The 12,282-nt window shown below is 42.8% G+C and overlaps 1 protein-coding gene across 1 annotated transcript in view; it reads right to left on the bottom strand.

Moving 5' to 3' along the window:
- CNTNAP2 (contactin associated protein 2) overlaps window positions 1-12,282 on the bottom strand; it is a 2,014,778-nt gene that overhangs the window by 517,351 nt on the left and 1,485,145 nt on the right. Inside the window, exon 12 of the mRNA XM_084857751.1 lies at window positions 3,843-3,962. Coding sequence (XP_084713877.1) covers window positions 3,843-3,962 — 120 coding nt within the window. The remainder of the gene's footprint in view (window positions 1-3,842; window positions 3,963-12,282) is intronic.

The raw sequence follows: 12,282 nt of genomic DNA on the forward strand, positions 1-12,282 counted from the left end.
ACTAAAGCACAGCCTTTACAAAAAGGCAGAATTGGTCAAAATAAAATGAAATCTTCAGAACCTTGCCAACAAAATAGAAAAATAAACAGCTAAAACAATCTCCACATGCATTCATTAAACAGTGAAACACTTCCAGGGCTAAATAATTGTAAAGTCCATAAAAGAGCCTGTTTCGTTTTAGCAAAGTGACCATAAAATGCAAGAGAGAGAAAGCATTATGGTAAGCGAAGTCTTAATGCAGGCTCTCAGTTTGACCTCCACTAATGGATACCAATTCAGATGAATGTAGAAGTGCAAACAGCAATAGAAACCTTAATTGAGAAATTTAGCGCAGTCTCTGTTTGGTTAGTTTGCTGCATGTCCCTCATAGGCCTAGCCCAAACCTTTGCCTTTTAGCAGATAATGCAAGCTTTCAATAATATTTTTAAAAGAGCAGTCGGTAACCTTTTTCTTGTTTCTCCATAATCTTAGTTCTTCTTACAGACTTCTGCTCATGAGGATCTCATGCTATAGCAGTATGCCTTGCATGTTTAAGCACTGTGGCAGCAAGGGACCTTGAACCTGTGTCCTCCTTGGAGCAAAGCAGAAACCACCCCAGCCATTCAACCTCCTGAAGTAGCTTCATCAGTTGGGTTACCAGATGGTCTGCCAGGAATCCTCATTTCAGAGCCTCACAATTCTCTGGATTTGCTCAGAACTCTCATATATGGGAGGGGGACTCCAAACTTTCTGCTCTATTGCATCTTCTTGCTCTCACTGCAGCATCTTAAACAATATCACCTCAGGAAAGTGCACAAGAGCAGCATGGCTGCCACACTCCTTTGTGATTTCTCCTCCTCACTTCAGACAGTAGTGACCCCACCCCAGCAGGGATATCAACTGCATGCACATTACACTGAACCTACTCTTTAAAGCTGTAGGGTTTCCCCCACCTTGTTTGCTTTCTTTTCTCTCCACCCCTCCCAATAGGCTCTCTTCTAAGAAAACTCTGCCTTTCCTACTCTACTGCACTTCCCAGGTGGCATTGCCAAAGGGAAGCAGTAGCCCATGATCTCACTAGATGATTTGAGAAGACAAAGGGAAGATGTTTCAGCTAAGGAAGATGCATACACAACTGGAGCTATCCTTTACATAGGAAATCACCTCTAGTTGGGACAATAGTAGAAGGAAAGCAGAGAAAACCTGCCCTCTTTTCAACTATTCAGCACATTCTTCCACATACCCTTTTGCTTCAGAGTCCATGCTGAACTGGCCATCAACTGTCAGCAGCAGAGGGTGAGGCTAAGAAAGCTGTCCCTCCATTTCCCATTCCTGCTGCTACTCCTGAAAAATCTTTAACTGACAGCAACCAAGTTTATGCTGAAGGTGCTGTAATAATTAGGGATGGCGTGGATGCCTGACTGGGTTTGGGAGTCCATCGGGCTCTCCCCTATGCCTCCACCCCCAGACTGCGCCCGCTGAGTCCCTGGCCTTGCTTACCCCTGCTTGCGCCCTCCTGGACATTCACGCAGACCCATCCGCAAGTGCCTGCCAGTTTGCTGAGGGGTTTTTTTAATGAGAAAAGGAGCTAATTAAAAATGCACATATTTAAATATGCACACATTTGGGCTGGGAAAGCTTGATCTACACAATATTAGAGGCACTCTGCCTCTAATACTGCATAGATCAAGCCTTCCCAGCACACATGTGCTCATATTTAAATATGCACATTTTTAATTAGCTACTTTTTCATAAAACCTTGGCTAAATAGCGGGTGCTCATGAACAGGATGCAGGGTGAGTGCAGGTGGCTTGCCAAGCTCATGGGGGCTCGAGCACAGGTCTGGGGGGCTCAATTGGGGGTGGTGCTTCAGTGGGCACCCGCTGATACCAGGAGGGGTGGGTTCACACATCTGTAGCTGTAATTAAGGGCCAAAATAAACATTACTTTAAGGGCATAATTGTATGCAAGTTTAGACAGAAAAAATGCTACAAGTCCCAGCCAGCCTTTTTTCTGTCGAAACATGTATAGAATTATGACCTAAATGTGTGTTTAGCAGCAATGTCTTCTTTTCATTTTTACTCTAGAGTAGACACAGGGCTCCCAGTCCAGATCTTTAAAATATCTTCCACATGCTAGGGTCTCAGTCCTGCACCCACTCTAGAGTAAAAATGAAAACAACAACAACACATACATGCTAGATACACATTTAAAGTAATGTCTGCTTGGGCCCTAAGGATGCAATTCTGAACTCCCAGCATTCTCTTGATTAAAGATTAAGTTCCACTGAACTTGATGGGGACTTACTTTTGAGTAGGGACGTATGGATTTTGTAAAATCCATTTCGTCTGTATTTCACGGATTGTCAGGTGCCTGCTCATTGATGGAATCAGATCTTTTCCAATTTCCTGAATTTGCACAAATTCACATTTGCACAAATGCACACTTGTGCAAATGCACAAATCCTTCCCCAAATGGGCAAATCCCCCCCCCCCGAATGCACAAATTCCCCCCCAAATGTGCATTTTCATGCTTCAGCCTATGGGAGAAATGCACATTTTCAACTGTTTTTTTTAAATTTTATGTACGTTTCTATGACTAAATGTGCATACAATTCCGGAAAATAAAAAACAAACAAAACTGGTCTGCAAGTCTGTGGAATCCATGCAACTCGGCAAAAGCTGGTCCACTACAGAATCCATGGGTCAGATTCATAGAAATCTGAACTCATTTGATTCCATTGTGGATTTCTCTGACATCCCTACTTCTGAATCAATATGCTTTGGATTTCACTGTAAGATTTTGAACTTAGCTGAAAATGTCCCATCTGAGAAGCCAGTTATACAAAAAATGGGCAAAAAACCAAACATCTACCATCAGCAGATCCCTTTCCATCAAGTATGTGGTGATAAACACCATCTTTATATGAATGTTTCTGCATATATCACAATTATACAGAATCATTGGTCAGCACAGCCATGGGTCTCTGAATGCCTGCCTCGTTTGTTGTTGGTTTGTTGTTGTTGGCTGCATTCATACATCAGACAACTCAGAATTCAACAACCTGTGTGAACTAGGCCATTCTCTCTCAGACACAGATCTGCATCTTAAAAGTGGGTATAATAAGCACTCAACCCATGTGGTTGTTTTGAGAAGATACAATACATGAGAGTGAGCCAAAGTGGGGCAGTGACTAGAGTGTTGGGTGGATGTGGGTTCAAAGACTTGCTCAGCCATAATATTTATGTTTCACATATCTCTTCTGAAAGAAGTACCGAAGGTGGCTAACACAAATTGCATGCCATAAAATTGGACTGTTAGCTGAAGGGAGCTTCTTCTCTCAGCTACAGGGAAGAGAAGAACCAAGCTGCATTTGGTCTTAGCAGACCAGTGGAGAGGGCTTGCTGTTTCTCCCTCAGCAGATACTTTAGGGTGCAATCCTATGCATGTTTAGAAAGAAAAAGGTCCTATAGTTCCCAGCATTTCCCAGCCAGCATAGCTGGCAGGGTAATGCTGGGAGCTGTGGGACTTTTTTTCTGTCTGAACATGCATAGGATTGCGCTCTTACTAATTTATTATGAATTTGTTCAGCCCTTTCTCCAAGAGTTCATGGCAGCCAAGACTTGGTTATCCTGTTTTTATCCTCACAACAAGCATGAAGAGAATTACACTGAAGGAGACAGTGACTGTTCCAAAGTCACCCAATGAGCTTTGCACCTTGAACAGCAATTTGAATGCAGTTCGTCTTGGTTCAGCCCCAATATTCTATCTGCTTCAGTGCATTGTCTCTTTAATACAGACATACAGGAGAAGATCAAGACTATACACATAAAGAGAAAAGGTACATTACACAGTGCAGTCACCTGTCATGTCGCAGTAAACTTTCAAAGGTCCCAGTGTACCGCTGCCATCTGGATCTATCCAGTAGGGACCTGTCGCTTTGCCCAAATGTTTGTAGGCTTCACAGGAGAGCTCATACATAGCTGAAACAAACAAAGCCAGTAACTCAATTAAAGTAAGCCCTCTGAGAGATCCAGGAATGTTACATTCTTGGGAAAGGTTATAATATTGCAAAACAAGGGTGGCAAAAGAACCATTGGAAAGTCTTGTAAATACTGTACAGAATTTAATAAGCACAGAGAAGGTATTTGTTGTTGTTGTTGTTGTTTGTGTATGCCTTGCCTTCAAATTAAAAAAAAATGAAGGAGATGAAACAAAATATCAAAATTTGGCAACATTTCAGGATTGAAATATGTAGGCACTTTTCATCTAAGGAAACTAAAAGAACTGATCAAAAGGTGAGTTAAACCCTATTCTCCCTAGAGCTGAGATGTTCAAACCGGGAAAACTAGGAGCTCCTTAGATTATCAGGGCTGCTCAGCTAGCAGATCAGTAATGGTGGGCAGTAATGGTGGGCTTTCCCACCACTACCAAATTCCTTTTGTGATGCACAGCCACAAGAAAGTTTTAGAGAGTGGAGGACAGGAAGGCCTGGCGTGCTATGGTCCATGGGGTCATGAAGAGTCGGACACCGACTTAACGACTGAACAACAACAACAACAAATTCTCTTACATAGTTCATATAGGAACAATAGTATAGGGCAGCATTGATGCTCCATAGGCTTAGGCAGCTCCTGTTTTTTGACGGACAAGTCAATGTAGAAAGTGTTCTCTGCCAGTAGCATGTTTGAAAATCACTGCTCTAGACTTAATTGTTTAAAATTCCTGCAAACAACCTTCTTGCCCATGGACTGGCATTATCTCAAAGCTCTCAAAAAGCTCATCAATACTTGAAATTTACACAACAAAGCTTGCCAGATGACAACCCAGAAAAAAATCCTGTTGCCTTATGAGAGGAGCTCTGTTTTTCCCCACCCCATTCTTTTCTTAGTCCTTGTGTCCACTCTCCACTCTCACTTCCTGCTTTCAAAATGAAAGCCCTGCTTCCTGTGGAAGGGGAAAGTGAACAACAGAACTGGGGGTAAGAGTGGATGGTGTATATTCATTCATGGCTTGCAGAGTTAAAGAATCAGGATTGTTCTCTGACTTGCAGCTTAGCAACTCTCTATCACGGCTTTCCCCAACCTGGTGCCCTCCAGATAATATGCATTACAACTCCCAGAATTGCTGACCATTGGCCATGCTGGCTGAGGCTGATGGGAGCTGAAGTCCAAAAATTTGGAGGGTACCGGGTTGGGGAAGGCTGTGATAGAGGGTTGGGGAAGGCTGTTCCATTGGACCATGGTGAACAACTCCATTTTTAAAAAACAAAACAAAACATGTCTGACATGGAGTTTTTTAACTGCATAAACCAGAGGTGGAGAACCTCAGGCTCAGGGGCCAAATCCAGCCCTCCTGTGTTCCCCAGATGGTCACTCCCTTCCCTTGCCCCCACTCCCTTTCCCCCAACCACCAATCATTTGGTGATTTCCCTGCATTTGTTCCCCAGACTAAAAGTTTGAAATGGGTCTCCTGAGGAGTAGATATTGACAGTAACAGCTTTAATCTAAAATATGCAGGTATCTTTTGTATTTTTGGTCCAACTCCCTTTGCCTTTGGCAATGAGGCCCTTGAGAGCTTCTCTGACATGGAATTTGGCCCTTGGGCTGAAAGATTCCCAACTCTGGCATTAACCATGTGTGTTTGTAGTATCTTTATATCCCCCCTAAAAACTCTGGGGCAGGTGGCAGACAGTAGTTTTTAAGAGAGTTGAAGGTGAAATTACACAGGCATCTTTGTCCCTGGTGTCCATACACATTTATTTTATCCTACTGTTGTCTTTGGTGAAATACCTTTTACACATTTTTAAAAACTTTACAAAAAACTGCAAAATGAATTTAGAAGAGATGATAGATAAATGAGTGCTCACTCCACAATCAGCAGTGCCTATTTCATACCTCCTCCAAAACTCTAAAAAGATAGAGTCATCCATGTCCAGCCTAACACACATTATCTAGGGAAAGAGCAGAGACTCAAGGATCTCAGCAGAAGGCAGGTCTGTGATCTTAGGAGTCCCGCCAAGATTAACCCGGGGGATCTCCAGGAAGTCTGAGAATTACTAGTAAACACATTACCATTTTTCTTGTATATGCAAAAAATAAGGGTTTTTTTTCCTGCATCTTTCAAAACTGCACTGACACAGTCTGTGATTGCATGCTAAGAAATCCTGAAGATAGTTGGAAAAGGGAAAGAGGGAATGAGGAAGAAAAAGGCATAAGGAAAAGAAATCCCCCTTGGGAAATTATTCTAGCAATTATGTAAGATAGTTTTGTGTCCCATATGTTCTGCTGTGTTTCAACACTCAATGTGTCTCTTCCCTTGAACTGATTTATATGATTTGTGAAAATGAAGTACTGTATTTAGTGTAGTGAAATAAAGAAAACATATATTAATCACAGCATTTTCAGTTACCACAACTAATGACTGTGGACCAAGAGGAATATTGCCATACATGATTGTGTGGAATTCCAGAGCATTATTTCTTCCATTCACAATAGAGAAGTGTAGGATTTGGTTTGACAATGAGTTCAATGGCACTGTGAAATCGTCATCATCGTCATCATCTTTATTATGGTCACTGACCAGACTTTGAACATACAAAAATACGAAGAGTCTACAAACACATTCGGGAAATATATAGTAAAATCAGTTCTGAAGAGATCTTTTTCTCATAGCATTCAAAAAGCATTTACAAAAGCCTCAATTGTATCCCTATCCTCTGTTGTCCTAGAACAGTAGTGAAGTACATTTATATCTGATCTAGCATCAGACGGTAATTTCTCTCTAATCTCTATATAAAAGGAGCAGCAAAGTACAACATGAATAACTGATTCGATTTCATTCCTTCCACATGGGCATATACAATCTAAAAGGCTAGTTTTCTGAAACCTCCCTTGTAACAAAGCAGATGGTAAGACATTAATCTTGCCAAAGTAAGTGCATGCCAATATTTGGGAATGTTAAGGATTGAGAGATATTTCGCTTCGACCAGCCCATGGCACTGTGAAATATAAATTTTGTGTTGGGAGGTTCAGGGTTTTTATTTTCTTCTGGTATGGGAAAGGGATTCTCACTGTCTCTGAGGGTGATGATGCACTGCTGAAGTTACTTATAGGGAGACTATATGGAGCATCACAGAAGATGAAGGAAGCTTTTCATCTATCAAGAAGAGTAACAGCACAATCCAATTCAAGGCTATTCAGAAGTAAGCTCCGCTGAGTTCAGTGGGACTTACTCCCAGGCAAGTGTGTACAGGACTGCAGCCTAACAGTGTAAATCTCTGCATGTCTACTCAAGAGTAAGCCCCATTAAAGTCATTACGTTCCCCTGGGGTAAGTGTGCATACAATTGCACTGTAGATGTTTCAGTAGTTCAGTGCAATCACAGCAGACTAAATGGTTCCTTTCTTTTTAATTTGTAACTCACATTCATATTTTTAAATGATGGATTTTATATTTGGCATCAATATCACTGCCTCTTGTGCCAGCTTGTTGTAGGAGTATCTGACAACATTACCTGACTAAGCATCCAAAACAGAATGTGTTTCTTCCCAGTGCATGGTTCATTGATGATTATCTTACTTAAATCTGATCAAGTATTGCTTTTGTAATGAACTTGAAAACTTTTTTTTTTTTTTTAACCTCATCGTGGAACTGGAGGATGCATTTGAAACTTGATTCAGGCCATTCAAACCAACTAGATTTTATGCATGCATTGCAAGCAAAGCTCTGCAAATATAATTCAATTCCAAAATGAAGCAATACTCTTCAAAGTCAAAGAAGAAAGGAAATGCATGCATTCATATTCTAAATTAATCCAAAGGCTCAGAGCAGCTTACAACTACAATGTTCATTATAAAAAGTGGAAAATGAGAGACCTGAAATAAAGTATTCCACCAATAATACCATAATTAGCCCCCAAGTAGCAAGAGTCTTTAGTAGCAACCCAGAGAACAACTAGCAATATGGTAGAAGCTGATCATGAGTCAATATTCTCTATGGGTAATTTTCATACCTCCTGCTAAAGCATGAGTAACTGTCTCCATGTTGGGGGAGTTTTAAAGTTTGGCACACTGAACTGTAGTAAGTTGTGAAACCTCCAAGTGTGTAGCAAAGATATAATAAAATTAACATTTGGCAAACCCTATTCCTTGCACCATGAGATCACAATATTTATCTGAAGATCAGTCCAAGTGCTTCACCAGCAATAACGTTGATTATATACAAAACATCTAGGGATGTGTCTACAGTCTACACTGCAGACCTGTACTTTTTAACAATCACTCCCCCCTTCCCCCCACCACCCAGGAATCCTGGGAAATGTAGTTCTGTGAAAGGGAGACATTCTCAACACCTTCACCAAACTATATTTCCCAGGTTCCTTGAGGACAGGTAAACTGGTATAAAAGACGATATGCAGTCTACGTATACTCAAATTTAACATATGCACAGATGAAGTGATCCCACCCCCAACAATAAAAAAATTAACTATTAATCTGCCACTGTAAAAAGAACATATGCAACAAAAATGGGTTGGATATAATTCTTCCTCCAAATGTGGATTTTCAAATTATTTACAAAATCTGCGGAACCATTGTGTAGTAAAAATGTAACCTAAAAGCCATTGTATGTGTCTTAAGCAGCACATAGTATTGTAAGAGCTGCGCATGCCTAGAATGAGCAGACAGTAACCCTAAGATAAGGTTGCTAAGCAAACCGCTGGCAACCAATCAAAAGTAACACGCTGGCTGAGGAATGCAAGCTAAGTGATAAAACTGTAGCGTGGGGGTTGCCCAGGGTCGACTCTGCTTTTGAGCGTGAGCTCCTTTGTCGAACTGTTTGCAAACAATAAAATCGAGTTGGACCCAGCCTGAAGTTGACTCTCCTCTTTGGGGCAAATTGGACTAGCGTCCAGGGGGCGAAACTAGCATTTTGTGCAACAATCTGGCGAGCTGGCAGGAGTCCCTTGGACCACCCTGGGGTCAAATGACAGAACCAGTGAAGGTGCCTGTGGGGCGCGCCAGACCGCCTTTGAGGTCTGCCACGGCACCAGAGAACGGGGGTCAGGACACCCAGGAGGTTTTATTTATTTATTTATTTCTATACCGCCCAGTAGCCGAAGCTCTCTGGGCGGTTCACAAAAATAAAAACCAAACAACACACAATAAAACAATTTAAAATATATAGAACATTAAAACCACAATATAACAATACAACCACAATAAAACCTAGCAGCAGTACAGGAGTTTAAAATACAGATTTAAAACAGCAAAGATAAAAATTTAGAAAGCTAAAATGCCTGGGAAAATAAAAAGGTCTTCACCTGGCGCTGAAAGGAGTACAATGTAGGCGCCAGGCGAACCTCACTAGGGAGCTCATTCCAGAGCCGGGGTGCCACAACAGAAAAAGCCCTCCTCCTAGTAGCCACCCACCTCACTTCCTTTGGCAGGGGCTCACGGAGAAGGGCTGCTGCTGATGATCTTAAGGTCCGGGCAGGCACATATGGGAGGAGGCGATCCTTCAGGTAACCTGGCCCCAAGCCGTTAAGGGCTTTGAATGTTAACACCAGCACTTTGAATCGGGCCCGGAAATGGACTGGCAGCCACTGCAGCTGGAAAAGTACTGGCGTAATATGAGCTCGATATATAGGTTAAAGGCGTAGACTCCATTGATTGAGTCAACCAGGCTGAACGGGTCCGAAGAGGCGGCGCCAGGGTGCTGGGCAGAGTAAGTATTTGATTTCCCTTGTGTCTTTCTGTTTGAGTTGCCTTCGGAGTGTCTGAGGTTTGTCAGGCTCCATGTACGGTTTCAAATAGAGGTAGGCACAATGTGGGCGGGTAGCTCCCGTTAAGAAAACTCTGCAACCCCACTGGAATGCATGCTCAGGAACTTTAGGAAGTTCAAAAGAGATTTTAGAATTAAGATGGCCAAGGGTAAATTGACCTTCTTTTGCCAGCATTTGGAATTAGTTGGCCAGACATAGGATCCTTTCATGTAAATCTTGTAAATGTTGTATATAAATGTGGTGAATAATGGGCAATGGGATCAATTCGCCTATATTGATTGTTGGTTGAATTGGTGTGGAAAGAATCCCCCTTAGTTACAGAAGTGTAAATGTGTAAATATGTTACTGGCAAAGGACCGCAGGGGCAAGAGACCCCGGGTGGTGTCTGAATCAAGTAGTGAGATAGATTTGCCTCAGGGAAACTGAGGTTATCAGCATTTGGATAAGTGCCGACTAAAATCCACTGAAGGCGAGAAAAGGTTGAATATAAAGTTCAATATTGTAAAGTCATGATGGTATGCTCCAAGGTAAAGCCCAAAGCCCCTGTTCCCCCCGATTCAAGCCCCACGGAAGGAGCTTAAAGACTGGGAGACCCTGCCCAAGGTGTCCTGAGCTCCCCCCCCATCTTATTCGGTCTGTTAGGTTGGGAGGAGAGGTTCTTGGGGGAGGGAGGGGGTCCTCCAGAGACAGTTTGTCTGCCACCGTATCCAAGTTTGTTAGAAGAAGCAAAAGCAGTTGAAAAAGTTGCAACTTCTGAAGAAAGAGATTTGTTTGAAGTCTTAAAGACTGTGGCAAAATCAAGAAACAAAGACAGAGCAAGTTCTTAAAATATCAGGGTCTGTGTAAGCTTATCTCTGTCAGCCTGCTCAGAGCAGAGCCAAGGGGGAGTTATTTAACCCCCCCTCTCCACGGCTGGTTTAGCCTTAGCAAGCAGAGAGGCTGGAAGGTATGTGTGAGGACCTGACAAAAGGAGATTTGTAAAAAAACAAGAAAAGCATCACAGCTGGAAAGCTGAGCAGCACTGCTCTGTTCTTATCTGTGGAGGAATCTAGAAGAGGTGTAAGGTTACACCTTCCCCATTCGAACTGATGAAGAGACAGAGAGCTTTTGTTAAAAACATCCCTTCTTTATGGCCCAAAGCCTTCCCTTTGTTAGCCTTCTGCACATGGACTGGAACTTTGGACAGTTAAAGACTTGCCGTAAAAAGTACTGTGAGGCTTGTCATAGCCTTAAACTCCCATTGTTGTAGATTGTGTGTTTGTTTGTGATCAGCTCAGAGTACAGTTTGATTTGTGATTTCAACACTCAGATAAAAAGCTGCATTTGACTGAAAGAACTGGGCATATTTAGCCTTGAGAAGAGAAGACTGAGGGGAGATCTGATAGCACTCTTCAATTACTTGAAAGGTTGTCACAGAGAAGAAGGCCAGGATCTCTTCTCGATCATCCCAGAGTGCAGGACACAGAATAATGGGCTCAAGTGACAGGAAGCTGGATTCCGGCTGAACATCAGGAGAAACGTCCTAACTGTTAGAGCAATATGACAATGGAACCCATTACCTAGGGAGGTGGTGGGCTCTCCCACACTGGAGGCATTCAAGGCAAGGCTGGACAGCCATCTGTCAGGGATGCTCTGATTTGGATTCCTGCACTGAGCAGGGGGTTGGACGCGATGGCCTTGTAGGCCCCTTCCAACCCTACTATTCTATGATTCTATGATTTCCAAGACTTTGATTTCATTTACCCTAATGAAGCACACATATGCAAATTGCTAGAGATTCACAGACTACAAAGGAAACAGCCTTCAAAAAGTTCAAAGAGAAACTACGAAAGTTAGTTTCCCTTTAAAAAGGGGGGCAGCAAATTCTCTTAACTTAAGAGGTGAGAGGGAAAGATCCCCCCCACTCTCCTTTGATACCTCAAAGCCCAACTGTGTTTCTGAAGCCTGAGAAAGTTCCTGCCCCATGTGTTCCAGCTCTTTCTCAAAATCTGAACTGTTCTGACATTCCATTTGCTCAGAGGCAAACCTGACACTCTGCCAAAACTCATGCCGTGTGGAGTTGCCGATGCAAAAATGGTGGCTTGGAACTCTTTGCATGTATGAGAATGCCCTTCCCTTGATTTTGATGGGCCCTGACCATGCAGTCAGAGGAGCAGTATAATGGTTAGATTTGCTCCACCATGCCCTACGATACAAAACAAATGTTTTCCAGTCATGGTGTTAGATTTTAATGATATGGAAAAGGTATAAAAGAAGGCAGAAGAAAGTAGCAGACAAAAAGGCTTAAAAAAGAAAGAGAGCTTATCCCAAATGTGTGTCGTTGAGATTAGTAAGAAGATCTAAGCAAGTGAGTCTCTGTCGAAGCAATAGGGGTGGACGAAAGTCCCTTACCTGTCGTCGAAGGACGTTCGCGGTGGGGGGAGGTGCTTTGCTGCTCCCCCCGCGAAGTTCAGGCCGGGGGGGGAGGCTTCCCGCCTCGCCCCGGCTGAAATTCAGGCCGGGGGGGGAGGCTTCCCGCCT

This window comes from Heloderma suspectum, chromosome 5, assembly GCF_057233095.1.
Source record: "Heloderma suspectum isolate Gila_16-S chromosome 5, 16-S_ref, whole genome shotgun sequence".
NCBI lineage: Eukaryota > Metazoa > Chordata > Lepidosauria > Squamata > Helodermatidae > Heloderma > Heloderma suspectum.